The sequence below is a fragment of the Nycticebus coucang genome, chromosome 12, assembly GCF_027406575.1.
Source record: "Nycticebus coucang isolate mNycCou1 chromosome 12, mNycCou1.pri, whole genome shotgun sequence".
In the NCBI taxonomy this organism is placed as follows: Eukaryota; Metazoa; Chordata; class Mammalia; order Primates; family Lorisidae; genus Nycticebus; species Nycticebus coucang.
This window is the reverse complement of record NC_069791.1, coordinates 96,543,645-96,560,180: the sequence shown is the minus strand read 5'-3', so window position 1 is coordinate 96,560,180 and position 16,536 is coordinate 96,543,645. Positions and strand designations below refer to the sequence as shown.

The window sequence follows — 16,536 nt, the reverse complement described above, 5'->3', positions numbered from 1 at the left end:
CCTAGGGGAGAAAGAGTAATAAACAGAGGAGACCAAAAAGTAACATTTCTGTTATAAGCTAAAAGTGAGAAATTAACATTCTTTCTCAGACGTGGAAATGTAATGGTAATGGGATAAGTTCGTGCATATGTTCATCTTGGATATGAAAGAGATAAGAGCACGTTTTAAAGGCCAACTACTGCCTTGCGCACAGTCATTGCACAGGATGCAGGGCTCTGGCAGAAGTGTCTATCTCCTGCCACAGGCTGGGCTGGGCTCTTCTGGTTGTTGGGAGGGTCTGGATAAGCCTCAAGGGGAACAGTGTTTTCCTACTGAGTGTTTTCAGACTAAACTATTAAACACACTGCAAACAGAAATATAAACTTAATAGGAAACCTTTCAGGGCCCCAAATCTTTCTTTGCTATGGGATTTTGTCTCAACATTGAAGAATTTAAAAGCAGGGACAAACTTCTCTTCCCTCCCTTGGCAGACTACAGTATAGCTTCTGGCTTGCACTCCTGCTGGAGGGAAGCTGCAGGGCTTCCCTGAGAGCTGGGGGCTGGAGGTTAGGCAGGCATATTTGCTTTGCAGCCATCCCCTGACATCTGTCAGGGAGCCTCCCGGGTCTGCTGCTGGCCTGGGTCTGCTGCTGGTGGTGGAACTCAGTGTCCTACACTCAGGAGCTGGGTTAGTTCATTAACAAAACACCAGCCTCAGTGCAGAGTAGTCAGAAGGAAAAGGTGACTGGTGGAGGAGCAGATGCTGCTACCCTCCCTTGGGAAATGGAATGAAGTCCCCATCTCTCCCAGAGATGATCAAACTGGGCAGATGCTATAAGGACCTTAGTGATTTCTCTCTCTCTTCTCCCACCACTCTCCTTCTTTGCCTCTCCCTCCCTCCCTACATCCACAGCTGAGACTTGTTCCTGGCTCTGCATGAGGCATGTCCTAAGCTCCCTCTTCCCATGTACATCTGTACTATGCCCTCCCCCCCACCGCTTGTCCTCTTTCCTGTAACTTTTCTAGCATTCTATTCAATTTGCTCAAGACTATGAATATCTTTCTTTCCTGATGCTGCTGTGCGGGGGCTCCCAAGGGCAGGGCAGTAAGGTTTTTCTTCCCTGCTGTGCCCCAAGTGCCTGAACCAGTGTTAGGAGCCTCAGCACATGTCTCTTGCTTGTCAGCTCATGTGCGGCATTACTGAGATACTTGGTGGAGCAAGACGACCGCATTTGGAATGATAGGAGTCTCAGTATTTAATTCTGGTTCTGTGCTGTTCCAATAGCTACTTGTTTTTTTTTTTTTTTTTTTGAGACAGTCTTTTTTTTTTAGAGACAGAGTCTAACTTTATCGCCCACGGTAGAGTGCCGTGGCATTTCAGCTCCCAGCAACCTCCACCTCTTGGGCTTAGGCGATTCTCTTGCCTCAGCCTTCCAGGTAGCTGGGACTATAGGCACCCACCACAACATCTGGCTATTTTTTGGTTGCAGTTTGGCCAGGGCCAGGCCACCACCCTCGGTATATGGGGCCAGTGCCCTACTCACTGAGCCACAGGCGCTGCCCTTGAAACAGAGTCTTGCTCTGCCACCTGGGTAGAGAGCCGTGGTGTCATCCTAGCTCACAGAAACCTCAATCTGTTGGGCTTGCACAATCCTCCTGCTGCAGCCTCCCAAGTAGCTGGGACTACAGGTACCTGTCACCATGCCTGGCTATTAATAATTTTTCTATTTTTAGTACAGATGGACGGATGGATGGAATCTTGCTCTTGCTCAGGCTGGTATCAAACTCTTGGGCTCAAGGTATCCTGCCTCAGCCTCCCAGAGTGCTAAGATTATAGGCATGAGCCACTGTATCTGGTGCATGGAGTGGTCTTTGATTTCATAAGAGGATGGACTGTTTCTCGGGTTTGATGTGAGATTTCCACCCTACAAAACTCAGGCCAAAGTGAGGCAAGGCTCTGGATGGCTCCATCTGCTCAGACACACTTGACTCAGTCCTGCAAAAAGCTGAGAGTGGTGCCCTCCTCTGGAACCTTGGGGAAAGACCTTGGTCTTTTCCCCAAATCCTCTGTCACCTAGCTGGAGTGCAATGGCATCATCATAGCTCACTGCAACTGCCAACTCTTGAGCTCAAGAGATCCTTCTGGCTCAACCTCCCTACGGGCATGTGCTATCATACACAGCTAATTTTTCTGGGTTTTGTCGAGATAGGTTCTCGCTATGTTGCCCAGGCTGGTCTTGAACTCCTGGCCTTAAGCAGTTCTCCTGCCTGGATCTCCCAAAGTGCTAGGATTATTGGAAGGAGCCACCATATGTGGCCCTATTCCAAAAATCTTGACACTTACCACACATTCTTGTGTATTTCACTCTGGGAGAGGAGGGACTGGCAGTGACCAACCTTTGCCTTCACACTCAGCCTCAGCCTACAGCCCTTACCCCTGGACCCTTCCCCAGAGATTCTGCAGTGGGAGAAGCAGGTGTGGGTTTTCTGATGCTCTAGAGAGAGGGCAGGTGGGGTGTTTGGCAGCTGTGGACTTTGCAGTGAGCAGACAGTTGGGGTTGGTGGGGGTCTCGGGGGTAGTTGGGGTTATACATATGTTCTGTGTTCTTCTCATGCTTCTTTTTCCCACTGCCTCTTCTCTACTTGAGAGAATAAAGACTTATTTTTGCATTTAAAACTCTAGGCTAAGGCCAGGCATGGTGGCTCACACCTGTAATCCTAGCACTCTGGGAGGCTGAGGTGGGTGGATTGCTTGAGCTCAGGAGTTCAAGATCAGCCTGAACAAGACCCAGGTCCCATCTCTAAAAATAACTGGGCATTGTGGTGGGTGCCTGTAGTCCCAGTTACTTAGGAGGTTAAGATAAGAGAATCACTGGGGCGGCGCCTGTGGCTCAGTCGGTAGGGCACCGGCCCCATATACCGAGGGTGGCGGGTTCAAACCCGGCCCCGGCCAAACTGCAACCAAAAAATAGCCGGGCGTTGTGGCGGGCGCCTGTAGTCCCAGCTACTCAGGAGGCTGAGGCAAGAGAATCGCGTAAGCCCAGGAGTTGGAGGTTGTTGTGAGCTGTGTGAGGCCACGGCACTCTACCGAGGGCCACAAAGTGAGACTCTGTCTCTACAAAAAAAAAAAAAAAAAGATAAGAGAATCACTTGTGGCTTGGCGCCCATAGCTCAGCGGTTAGGGTGCGGGCCACATGCACTGGGGCTGGTGAGTTAAACCCAGCCAGGGCCAGCTAAACAACAACGACGACGATGATAACAACAACAACAAAAAATAGCTGGGCATTGTGGCAGGCGCCTGTAGTCCCAGCTACTTGGGAGGCTGAGGCAAGAGAATTGCCCAGGCCTAGGAGTTTGAGTTTGCTGTGAGCTGTGATGTCATGGAACTCTACCGAGGACAACACAGTGAGATTCTGTCTCAAAAAAAAAAAAGAGAATCTCTTGAGCCCAAGAGTTTGAGGTTGCTGTGAGCTATGATGCCGTAGTACTCTACCAAGAGTGTCAAAATGAAAAGAAAAAAGAAAAGAAAAGAGGGTGGTGCCTGTGGCTCAGTGAGTAAGGCGCTAGCCCCATATACTGAGGGTGGCAAGTTTGAACCCGGCCCCAGCCAAACCAACAAAAAAATAGCCAGGCATTATGGTGGGTGCCTGTAGTCCTAGCTACTCGGGAGGCTGATGCAAGAGAATTGACTAAGCCCAAGAGGTGGAGGTTGCTGTGAGCTGTGACACCATAGCACTCTACTGAGGGTGACAAAGTGAGACTCTGTCTCTAAAAAAAAAAAAAAGAAAAGAAATTACTGGCCATTGTCTCTGCCAGCCTTCTGGGGGGATGCTTGGGGTTGTTGGTTTGTTGCTTGAGGCTTCAGAGAAAAGATTCTAAGAACCATCTGTGGGTGCCAGGAGTGAGGGCTGTAGGGTCACTTCCCTCTCAGGAGACTCAGAGAGAGGGCTGTCTGCACCTTCTAACTTGGGCAGGCATAAGTCTGGCCATGCTTCATGGAGCTGTCTGCTGCCCCACACTTAGCTGGGTGTGGGTGTGCTGGCCCGTCCTGCCTGGAATAGCAGAACAGGGTCAGCGGTGATGGGAAAGGGTGATGGGAAAGGGAACAGAGAAATGTGGGGGAAGTGCTATACAAATTGGCAGTTTGGAGAAGACCTGATGTATTTTTTTTTTTGAGACAGAGTATCACTATGTTGCCGTTGGTAGAGTGCTGTGGCCTCACAGCTCATATCAGCCTCAAACTCTTGGGCTTAAGCAATTCTCTTGCCTCAACCTCCCAAGTAGCTAGAACTATAGGCACCTGCCACAATGCCTGGCTATTTTGTTGTTGTAGTTGTCATTGTTTGGCAGGCCCGGGCCGGCTTAAACCCACCACCTTGGTGTATGTGGCTGGTGCCCTAGCTGCTGAGCTACAGGCACTGAGCCAAGAGCTGATGTATTTTACTTCTATTTTAGAACTGTTTTTTTTTTTTTGTAGAGGCAGAGTCTCACTTTACCGCCCTCGGTAGAGTGCTGTGGCATCACACGGCTCACAGCAACCTCCAACTCTTGGGCTTATGTGATTCTCTTGCCTCAGCCTCCCGAGCAGCTGGGGACTACAGGCACCTGCCACAACGCCCGGCTATTTTTTGGTTGCAGTTTGTCCGGGGCTGGGTTTGAACCCACCACCCTTGGTATATGGGGCCCGCGCCCTACTCACTGAGCCACAGGCGCCTGTGTTGCCATCCGGAGGCTTTGTGTGCCTCCTTCCCTATGCAGGATGCAAGAAGGGTGCCTGCCCCAGCTCTTCTCAGCCTCGCTGGATCAGAGCGAAGGCCAGGCCTTGACAGAGCAGTAGAGTTCCCACCACATGGTGCCTGGAGCCCTGGGGGACACGTGAGGACCAGCCATAGAGGGCTTTGCTGGAGCAATTGCTATTGGCACTTAATGAGGGGACCTTGTGGCTGAGCTGTAGGGCAAGGTGGGGCATGGGGGCTGGCTCTCCCTCAGGGAATCTAGGATACTCCTGCTGGAAACAACCCCTTCCTCCCTCAGTGTACTTCCCACAGTGAGCTGCATGGAACCACATGCAGCTGTGGAGCATGAGAACAGGGTAGGGGCTTTCTGGCAAAGAGAGTGCACCCAGGGGGACAGCTTGTCCCTTAGTTCTTTTCTTTCCTCCATTCACAAAATGCTGCTCTGTGGCCACCATGTGTCCACCCCTTTACCAGAAGTGCAATGAACGAGAGCAAAACTCATGAGCCCTTTCCTGTGAGTGTGTTCTGGTGGGGGGATAGCATTTGGCAGCAGATAAGTAGCATCCTGTGGCGAGGTGCTCAGGACAAGTATGCGCAGCATGAGGGGCCAGTATGGAAGTGGGGCTGGGGTGAGGGGATACTTCACTGAGAATGTGACAGTTGAGTTGAGACTGAAGGATTGAAGAAGCCCTGAGGTATCTGGGGAGAGATCTTGTGGCTGAGGGCCAGCACTAGGGTCCTGAGAACAGCCACACCTGAGTGACTGGACATACACCCAAGAAATGTGTTGCAAGGTCTTGGTGGGACTGCCCAGATGGGAGCCGTGGAGCAGTAGACAGGGGCCTGTGCTATGGGCAGCTTGGGCCTGGCGGTACTAAAAAGGTCTGGCTTCTGGATGGCCCTGCAGGTGGAACAGATAGGATTTGCCGATGGTGTTGAGGTGGGATGTAACAGGAATAGCGAGTCAGGGTTTGTGTTGCTGTGCTTTGGCCTGAGCAAGGCTTGGGGCCTAAAAGAACCAAATTGCATTAAGAGAGGGAATATAGAGTGGGAGGCCTGCTATGATGGTAAAGTGGCGGGGCTGGGTGGGCCATTTGGTTTATGGTGACACATTGCTCCTGAGGTACTGCTGGTATCTGCAGGGTACAGGTTCTGTGTACTTCTTGCCACTGGGACGTCCTGGGGGCATGGCACCACGAAGCCTTTTAGAGACTCTCCTAAAGAGTCTCCCCTCTCCTCTTTGTAGGTAGGCCCATTCCTGCCTGGCTGCTCCCGTGCCTGGGCCTCCATCAGATGTGCGGGGCAGGCTCACACACATGAGGATGCACCCTGGTGCTGGTGTCCACCAGGGCCTGGGCAGCCAAGGGCAGGATTAGGAGGCCTCTAGTGTATTAGTCCTCATGAAGTTGTGGTTAGAATACAGATTCTGGGGTTAGCTGGAAATACTTTTTTGATGTGTATTCCTGTCATGTTTTCTTGAATGTGCTGACCTCTGAAAAGATGCTGGCTTACCCATGAGGTCTTCACTTGCAGCTTCCTCCACCCAGTGGGGCAGTGTGCTTGGGATAAGCACCCCTCAAGCAGGGTGTTTAGAAAACTTTTGTGTGAGTGGGTGGGTGGCATCCCCTGTAGCAGCATCCACTCTCCACAGCCTCTGCACTTCCGGCGTGGTGCGGCTTCACATCAACAGTTGGCTGGAAGTGAGCTTCTGCCTGCCCCACAAGATCCACTATGCAGCTTCAAGCCTGATCCCCCCTGAAGCCATCGAGAGGAGCCTGAAAGCCATCCGGTGAGTGCCTGGCTTGAGTGCCTGGCTTGAGTGCCTGGCTCGCACACACTCCCTGCTGTGGCCCTTCCCTCTAGCTTCTGCCTGAGACTGACCACTTACTTTGCTCCAGAAATTCTCTTCTCTTCCTACTACAGAAGTTGGCAGGTAGGGCTCAGCTGCTTACAAATGTTAAAGCCCATGCTTTTATACCCAGCTCTGTCCAGAAGTGACCAATCCTAGGTTTCCCCAGGCCCTCCTGGCATCACCTGGGTGAGTGGGGCTCCCTGCCCAGGCCCTTGCCCCAGGACAGAGCAGCCTGGGTAGGTCTGTGGGGCTGAGCATCCTGGAGAGAAGTTAGAAGGAGTTTGTCTTCTTGGTGTTGCTTCCTGGATCTTCTGCATTTGAATCAGAACTCGTGGGATCTCAGCTTCTTAATTGATTTCCTGCAAGAAAAGAGCTGAGCCTGGGCAACGCCTATGGCTCAGTGGGTGGGACGCCAGCCCCAAGTATGGAGGGTGGCAGGTTCCAACCCAGCTCCAGCCAAACTGCAACAAAAAATAGCTGGGTGTTGTGGCGGGCGCCTGTGGTTCCATCTGCTCAGGAGGCTGAGGCAAGAGAATCGCCTGAGCCCAGGAGTTGGAGGTTGCTGTGGGCTGTGCACTCTACCCAGGGCAATAAAGTGAGACTCTGTCTCTTAAAAAAAAAAGAAAGAAAGAAATAAAAGAGCTGAGCCTGAACTGTCTCCCTGCCCCATCAAGCCTCCTGTTTCCTTGGGAAAAGGAATGTGTATATATATATATATATGTATATATATATATATATATATTTTTTTTTTTTAATATAGGGTTTTACTCTGTTGCCCAGGCTGTGGTGCAGTGGCATCATCATAGTTCACAGCAACTTCACACTCCTGGGCTCAAGTGATCCTCCTGCCTCAGCCTCTTGAACAGCTGGGATTACAGGCCTCGCCACAACACCTGGCTAGTTTTTCTAGTTTTAGTAGAGATGAGGTCTTGTTCTTGCTCAGGCTGGTTGTGAACTCCTGGCCTTAAGGGATCCTCCTGCCTCCCCGATTACAGATGTGAGCCATTTCACTTTGCCCTTGAATAGGTTTTTTTTTTTTTTTTTGAGACAGAGTCTCATTATGTAGGCCTCGGTAGAGTGCTGTGGCCTCACAGCAACCTCAGACTCTTTGACTTAAGCGATTCTCTTGCCTCAGCCTCCCAAGTAACTGGGACTACAGGCACCTGCCACAATGCCTGGCTATTTTTTTGTTGCAGTTGTCATTGTTGTTTAGCAGGCCCAGGCCAGGCTTGAACCCACCAGCTTTGGTGTATGTGGCCAGCACCCTGCCCAGTGAGCTATAGGTGCTGCCCACACTTGAATAGTTTTTAATTGTAAAAAGACATCTGGGTATATTCCTGAAAATTTGGAAATGACAGGAAGCAAAGCACTACAAATCCTCTTTCCACCCTCTCCAAGTCCTATGCATCAAGTCAGATGTGTTTCCCTCCCAGTCTTTCTTGCAAGCATTTTTTTTTTTTTTGCAGTTTTAGCTGGGACCAGGCTTGAACCTGCCATCCCTGGTAGATGGGGCTGGCGCCCTACTCCTTGAGCCACAAGCGCTGCCCCTGCTAAGCATATTTTTAAGTAGTTCTGTTCATAGTTTGTGAAGGGGATTTGGCTTTTTCCATAGTTGAGACTATTTCCTTAGGAACATTCTTTTCTTTTCTTCAGTCAACAAACATTTGCTGTGCCATCCCAAAGGTGAGATACAGAGTCTGGCCTTCAAGCCTTCCCCAATTTTGTTCTGATTTGTTTTTTTCTGAGGGTGACAGTGATCCTTGCAGATTTTATGAAGGCCCCTAGACACACTACTGCTCTTCTCTCTGATTCCTTCCATGGCCTCTTCTCTCTGCAGTGCAGGGCTCTAGCTGTACCTTTGTGTTCCAAATGCATACCTGGGGCAGAGTACTCTGACAGGTGACTGTTTTGCAGCCCTTACCATGCCTTGCTGCTGCTCAGTGATGAGAAGACATTGTTGGGTGAACTCCCCATTGACTGTTCCCCTGCCCTGGTGCGGGTGATCAAGACTACATCTGCTGTGAAGAACTTGCAGCAGCTAGCCCAGGATGCAGACCTGGCCTTGCTGCAGGTGTGGCCCTGGGGCCTGGATGGGTGAGAATGAGGGGCCCCGGGTGTATCCTGAGGATGTGGGAGTCACTGGGGTATCAGGAAAGCAGACCACCCACCAGGTTGTCTTCCCAGCACTGTCCAGCTGGGAGCTGCTGTGAGCCTGCAAGGGGTAAGGGTGGGTCCTGTGATGTTTGGAGATGCTGGTGTCTGAGACTGACCTGGGTCTTGGGCTGCCTCTTCCACGTGGTGAGGAGGTGAGGCGAGGCTGTAAGAGAATGGAGTGAGGTGCTCCTAGCGCTGGCAGATGAGACACTGGGACTGGGCTGCGTGGGCAGGAGCATGCAATGTGTGGGGTCGTCTCATGGGGTATTCACAGCAGCCCGTGCAGTAGCGTGTGGGAAGAGAGGCCAGGAAGGTCAGACTATTTTTTTTTTTTTTGTAGAGACAGAGTCTCACTTTATGGCCCTCAGTAGAGCGCCGTGGCCTCACACAGCTCACAGCAACCTCCAACTCCTGGGCTTAAGCGATTCTCTTGCCTCAGCCTCCTGAGTAGCTGGGACTACAGGCGCCCGCCACAATGCCCGGCTATTTTTTGGTTGCAGTTCAGCCGGGGCCGGGTTTGAACCCGCCACCCTCGGTATATGGGGCCGGCACCTTACCAACTGAGCAACAGGCGCCGCCAACTCAGACTATTTCCTTAGGAACATTCTTTTCTTCAGTAAACAAACAATTGCTGTGCCATCCCAAAGGTGAGATACAGAGTCTCACCTTTTATATAGGGTCTTACCCTGTTGCCCAGGCTGTGGCGCAGTGGCATCATCATAGCTCACAGCAACTTCACTCTCCTGGGCTCAAGTAATCCTCCTGCCTCAGCCTCTTGAACAGCTGGGATTACAGGTCTTGCCACAGCACCTGGCTAGGTCCTGCCCACTCGCAGAGCCAGGACCAACTGTGTGGGCACATGTGCTGGCCTGTGCTCTTTGTGCAAGGTGCCACCTCCTCGTTGTGCCATGTGCTGTGGGCTGGTCTGTGCAGAGGGCTATGCGTTCTGAGCAGGTAGAGGCCCCTCAGCCTTGTCTGTGGAGCTGGTTGGCACCTGTGAGAGTGAGGAAAAGCAGAAAGAAAAGTTGGAGACAGGAGAAAGTGGCCTCCAACGACAGGCTGCTGCCCAGGGTTATGGGTACTATCCAGAGGACAGCCTGAGAGCAGGGCCAAGTGGTGCCTATAGCTGGCCAGGACCCGCAGGCTGGTGGCAGTGTGCACCACACGGCCACCAGGAGGCAGCAGTGGCCTGGCACAAAGAATTCCTAGGTTCCGGAAGAGGTAGGGGCTGCTGCTGCTTCTCTCGGCCTGTGGAGAGGGAGCCAAGCATAAGGCTGGACTCTGTTACGGCCTATGAAACATACTAGAGAGCTCATCCCATTATTTTTCCCTAAAGCAGCCTTTTAAAATTCTTGTTTCCAAGTAAATCTCTCCCTCCTCTGCACCCCATGACCTTTTATGCGCTCCCTGTGAGAGCACTTACCTGATTCTGTCTGTATTTCAGTCATTTTCCTAGGCTTGACAGGACCAAGTCAGGACTATGTCCTGCTCACCTTCGTAGCATCCATGAAACAAAATTTTATCTTAAAAAAAATTTTGTGAGTGTTTGCAGGTCCCATGTTATGCCCTGAAAGGAGCTGGCCACTCACTTTCTATGGGGGCCATCTGATGGGGAGTCTGTGCTGGATGTTGTGACCCCCCTTGTTGTCAGAGTTTCCTTGGACAAAGCTTTGATGTCTCTCTTTTTTTTTTCTTTTTTTAGAGACAGAGCCTCACTTTATCACCCTCAGTAGAGTACCATGGCGTCACAGCTCACAGCAACCTCCAACTCCTGGGCTTAGGCGATTCTCTTGCCTCAGCCTCCCAAGTAGCTGGGACTACAGGCGCCTGCCACAACGCCCAACTATTGTTTTGTTGCAGTTTGGCTGGGGCGGGTTTGAACCCACCACCCTCCATATATGAGGCTGACGACCTACCCCCTGAGCCACAGGTGCCGTCAGGCCACAGGCGCTGCCAAAGCTTTGATGTCTCTGATGTCCCCTCATTTTCCTGGCATGGCCTTACCTGGTAGAGGCAGGCTGCACCCCCAGCCTACATCTGGTGTGGATCAGCCAGTGTTTGGTGCTACTTTACTATGTGGAAGCCTCTGGGGCCTAGCCCTAGGAGTCATCTTGCTAGCTTCTGATATCACTCTTCCCTAGAGATGGTCTCTTCAGCCCAAGGTGGGGTGTTGGCCCCAGGGGTGTGAATGTCACCAGATGATTTGAAATCCCTCATATTTATGTAATCCAAAGAGGAGCAACAAGTAAATTCTAGGGGTTTTTTGGTCAAGATAAAAAATGTTACAAATTGGCGGCACCTGTGGCTCAGTCGGTAGGGCGCCGGCCCCATATGCCGAGGGTGGCGGGTTCAAACCCAGCCCCGGCCAAATTGCAACAAAAAAATAGCTGGGCGTTGTGGCGGGCCCCTGTAGTCCCAGCTGCTCGGGAGGCTGAGGCAAGAGAATCACTTAAGCCCAGGAGTTGGAGGTTGCTGTGAGCTGTGTGAGGCCACAGCACTCTACTGAGGGCCATAAAGTGAGACTCTGTCTCTACAAAAAAAAAAAAAAAAGTTACAAATTATTATAGATACAAAAATAGAAAGTTCCCACTACCCCAGAGGTAAACTTGTAGATCTAAAGTTTTAATTTATATATGTAAACATATTATTATTATTATTATTTTTGAAACAGAGTCTCACTTTTTCACCCTTGGTAGAGTGCTGTGGCATCACAGCTCATAGCAATCTCAACTCCTGGGCTCAAGCGATTCTCTTGCCTTAGCCTCCCCAAGTAGCTTGGACTAAGGCACCCATCACAATGCCCAGCTGTGTTTCTTTTTTAGTTGTAGTTGTCATTGTTGTCCGGCAGGCCTGGGCTGGATTTGAACCCACTAGCTTCAGTGTATGTGGCTGGCATCCTAGCTGCTGAGCTACAGGCGCCGAACCATAAACATTATTTATTTATTTTTTTTTTCTTATTTTTATTTTTTATTTTATTTTATTTTTTTGTGGCTTTGGCCGGGGCTGGGTTTGAACCCGCCACCTCCGGCATATGGGACCGGCGCCCTACTCCTTGAGCCACAGGCGCCGCCCTCATAAACATTATTTTTAAGTAACAAAATTAGGGCCACATCTGTATGTTCCTTTTGTTGAATGATGGCCCCTCCAGACAGCTACATCCAAATCCCTAGAACCTATGAATGTAATCTTATGTGGGACTTTGGTGATGTTATTAGCTTAAGGAGCCTTCCTTAAGATGAGAAGATTATCCTGGCAGGGCCCTTATGAGAGGGAGGCAAAGGTGGGAGTGACATGGCCACATGCCTCGAGGGGAAGCATGGTGCTGCTGTTACTTGCCCTGTAATGCTGATATTGAGTTCTGGCTTCCAGAATGGTACTCTGGCTGCCTGTGGAAAGTGTCTCAGGAGGACAGAGAAACTAGAGAGGGCTGATACAGGGAGAGGTGGAGATCACCAGGCTGGGTGGCAAAGGTAGAGAAAAGTGGGCATGAGGCTTTGCTTTAGAGCAGATATCAGGGGCCCTGGATGAGAGAGAAGAGGATGGTGATGACACTGGAATCAGCTGTGTTTGGAGTTGGCAGTGGCACCAGAGGTCTCATTGTCTGAGATGAGGAAGATGTTTTCTCAGCAGCATGGCAAGCACTGCGTCCAGTTAGGGACACAGAGGATCAGTGGTGTCAGGTGAGGTAGTAAGTGAGGTGGAGCTGGGGTCGGCACTCCTTCCCACGGAGTGCTGTGCTTACGCACCCTCTGAGCTGGGGCTGCCAGAGGTTTTCCCTGGAAGGGATTTTGGGTATCTGAGTTTATCTATATCTCCTGGTGTCTGGGAGTCCAAATGCACAGGGCAGGGGGATTTTCTCCAGGGTAACGAGGGCACTTAGGAGGAGTGTGGGGCTCATGTGTGTGCACATTGAGTGACTGACATCCACTGTCATTGGGGGAGACCATATGGGGTCCTGGTAGGTGTGGGAGGGCCATGCCTCTGCTAGGACACTGAGCCAAGCTGACTCGGTGTTCTCCAGCACCCCAGATGTCCTCATGCTTGGGATTTGCAGCATGGGTCTGTGACCACTACTCAGTGGAAGCCCAGACAGCACTGCAACAGTGATAAAAGGTGTTGTGTATTCTCTATCCAGTGCCCTGATGAGAGGTGGGGAAGATGCTGGTCAGAGGAGCCTCATGAGCCATGGCCACAAAGTTTGTGCTGTGGCCACCAGGCTAAGCACTGCCTGCAGCCATGGTGAGACAGCCTCCCCGCTTCCTCTTTGCCCACAGGTTTTCCAGCTTGCAGCTCACCTGGTATACTGGGGTAAGGCTATCATCATCTATCCACTGTGTGAGAACAACGTCTACATGCTATCTCCTAATGCCAGTGTGTGTCTGTGAGTACTCCTGGTTACCATAGCCTGCAGCCTTGGGTGGGAAGGTGTGAGGCTGGTGGACTTCAAGGTGGTGCTCCCAGGTCAGCCAGGCATTAGAGGCTGTGGAAGCCCTGACCAAGGTCAGGCTGTCATTTCAGCCTCACATCCAGCCTCTGGTGTGCCCAGCTGCCAGTCTGGTCTGATTCAGTCCTGTGTGGCCCTCCTGGCTGGCTCTCCTTACCCATCCTGAGAGATCTGAAGATGTGCAGGGTAACCTGTATCCATAGCTCCTGTAGTCACTGAGCAACAAGTTCCTGGACTTTGTCCCCTAAAGGTCTGCACAGCTCTGCTGTGCCTCCTCCTATGCTAATCCCCCCGCATCCCTTCTATCTGCTGAGCTTCCAGTAGTGAGAGCATGGTGGGGGTGGCTGAACTCACCATGCCCTCCTGCCCCCAGGTACTCCCCGCTGGCTGAGCAGTTCTCCTGTCAGTTCCCATCTCATGACCTGCCATCTGTCCTCGCCAAGTTCTCCTTGCCTGTCTCCTTGTCAGAATTCAGGAACCCCCTGGCTCCCCCTGTGCAGGAGGTGAGTTGCAGAAGTTCTAGGAGCCTGGTGTGGTGGGCAAAGTGGGTCAGGTCCACTTACCTGTCTGTTGGCCTCAACCTGAGCATCTTTGGCCCTGCTTCCCCCTCACCTTGGTTGTGGGGACTTGCTGTACAGATGCTGCATCCTGTCAGAGCACTCCAGTAGCTGACCAGACCACCTGCAGACACTCGAGCAGTCGTCCCCTCCCCGTGGAGCTGCCCTGGCTGCAGTGGGTAGCTCTTAAAGTCAGGAGGGAGCTGACCTTTCCCAAGCCAGCAGAACTTCCATGGGCCCGAGGGCTTCACCCTGGTCCTCTAAGAGGATTTAGCTTCTGGCCCCTTCCCCCACCATGATTCAAGTGTCCATGGGATCTGTGGGTATGAGTTCTGGTGTCAGTGGCCCCAAGATGTCCTTATGGGAGAGACCTGGAGAGGACCAGCCTGGGTGGTGCTGTGTAGTGGGCCTGGGTCAGGGCAGGGGCACGTGTAGCAGGAAGTGGGGCTCCTGCAGGTGTGGATGAACTTCTAAGTCTGCATCTATAGCAGTCCTTTGGCTTCCCCTGTGGGCAGTAGTAGGGTGTCGCTTTTCACAGCCTTGTGCCAGAGTGTCCATAGAAACCAAGGAGGTTTTGTGCCCTTCTATCTGCTAAGCTCCTGGAGCTTATCAGGGCAAGAATCCAGGATAAGGCCAATAAGACAGGTGTTGGAGACACCCCCGTGCTTTGTCTCTAGAAATGAAATAATTTGTTTCAGTAAATGCCAGATCTATTAGGCAAAACCAATCCTTAAAGTCAAACTCTTCTCAGCTGGGTATGGTAATCCCAGCACCCTGGGAGGCCAAGACGGGAGGATCAGATTCAGTTCAGAAGTTTTGAGACCAGCCTGTGCAACAGTGAGACCCCCATCTGTACTAAAAACAGAAAAATTAGCCAGGCTTGATGGTGGCACCTGTAGTCCCAGTTACTCAGGAAGCTGAGGCAGGAGGATTGCTTCAGCCCAGAAGTTTGAGATTGCTGTGAACTGGGGTGAGGCCACTGAACTCTAGCCTTAGTGACAGAGTGAGACTCTGTGTCAAAAAAAGAAAAATCAAACCCTTTCCTTTCTCAAATTATGAATGAGAATAAGGTCCTGGTTTTCAGCTCCTTTAGACGCTGAGCATGACAGAGCTCTGAATGCAGTCTTTCATAGACCCTCTGGCTTTCAGGAACTGTGCCAGGTTGTACTAGCTGAAGAAAAGACAAGCTTTGCATCTGCACCACCCGCCCTTCCTTCTGGGGTAGTGCTGGGAGGGGCTGCTCATGCCCCTGTCCCAGCAGAAACTTCCCAGTGGATTAGATAATGGAGTGGATTTTCCATGACGGAGTGGCTGCCCCAGGCCTTGTCACAGAGCCCAGATAGAGCCAGATTTTGTTCTGCCCAGTCTAAGGGACAGGCTCTCCAATGCTGTGACGCCCCTTTGTTTTCTTTCTTTCACGTTAAGGCTGGATATTTTGCAATCCTTTAGAATTTTATTGGCTTTTGAGCACATTACCCACACTTGTGGTGTGTCCTCCATTCCCCCTCCCAGGAGGTGGCCCTAACCAAGCAGTTCCTTGTATACCCTTCACAGACAAGCAGACAGGTGTGTATGTCCAAGGACATTGATGCTTTTTAAGGATTCCTTGCTACCTCACATCTGGGTCTGGGAGGTGTTTTTTCACTGGTGCTGGGCTCTGCCTGCACTGCTCTTAGTCAGTTGCTAGCCTGCCCTGCCGTCCCACAGGCACATGGAGGGTCCCTGTGCCCAGCTTCCTTCTGGAGTCACCCATGTGACCAGGGTACACCCTCACGTAGATCCAAGAAGACTTTTTGCTCTCAGGGCATCTGTCCACAGCCTCTTTCTGAGAGTGCCTGGGCTTGCCTGGTAGAGGACCAGCTGCCAGGCCCCAGTAGGCTGCTGGTGGGGGAGGCAGAGTAGAGGCAGGTCCAGTAGCACAGTGGGGGTGTTGGCTCAGAGGAAGTGGGTATAGGGGCCTCCAAGTGGCAGGTCCTGCTGCCCAGCCAGATACTGGCCCAGCCCAGGTGTGTGGTGTAACCTTAGGGCTCTTCTGGCCCTTCTTCCTTCCCTGGAGGATAAGCTGGCCTGGCAAAGCTCACTGGAAGCTGGGGCTCCTTTTCTGAGATGAGGGCCTTCCTACCCAGGAGTCAGCACCCAGTGAGCACACTGGGGCTATGTCTGGGGCCGCCATGGCTCCCTGAGCCCCCAGGAAGGGATTGGGCCTTAGGGGGCCGGGCTTACCTGCTGCCCGCCTGTAGACCCAGCTCATCCAGATGGTGGTATGGATGCTGCAGCACCGGCTCCTCATCCAGCTGCACACTTACGTTTGCCTGATGGCCTCGCCCAGTGAAGAGGAACCCCGCCTGCGAGAGGATGATGTCCCCTTCACTGCCCGGGTTGGGGGCCGCAGCCTCAGCACGCCCAATGCCCTCAGCTTTGGCTCCCCAAGTAAGCAACCCAGGATATTTATCTGGTGGTATAGAAAGACTTTTGGGGATGGCAGCCAAGAGGCCCCCCCATGGGCACTGCTAGGAATTGAGGGGCCTTCACACAGCTGTGCACACACAAGTGTACACCCACTCATGTCCCCAAGGAGACCCTTTCCCATCTCCCCTGCACCACCCACTGTGAGGAGGTGGTGCTGCCTCTGGGTGCTTCAGCAAGGGCTTGTAAGGGTGAGGAGCAGCCCCTAGCCCTCCAGTCCCTGCTGGAATCCCCTGCCGTAGCCTGGGATCAGGGCAGGATCTCACACTATCACCAGGAGAGTCAAACCTCTGTCTGAGGGCCCATGAGAAGACAATGACTGTCACAGTTTCTTCTTCAAAGAGCTGT

General features: G+C 52.0%; 1 protein-coding gene across 6 annotated transcripts in view; it reads left to right on the top strand.

Moving 5' to 3' along the window:
* Positions 1-16,536, top strand: part of NPRL3 (NPR3 like, GATOR1 complex subunit) — a 51,332-nt gene that overhangs the window by 32,288 nt on the left and 2,508 nt on the right. For all 6 annotated transcript variants that reach the window (XM_053554162.1, XM_053554161.1, XM_053554160.1 and 3 more), the window contains 5 exons: positions 6,367-6,504; positions 8,482-8,638; positions 12,996-13,102; positions 13,539-13,668; positions 15,963-16,152. In XM_053554162.1, coding sequence (XP_053410137.1) covers positions 6,367-6,504; positions 8,482-8,638; positions 12,996-13,102; positions 13,539-13,668; positions 15,963-16,152 — 722 coding nt within the window. The remainder of the gene's footprint in view (positions 1-6,366; positions 6,505-8,481; positions 8,639-12,995; positions 13,103-13,538; positions 13,669-15,962; positions 16,153-16,536) is intronic.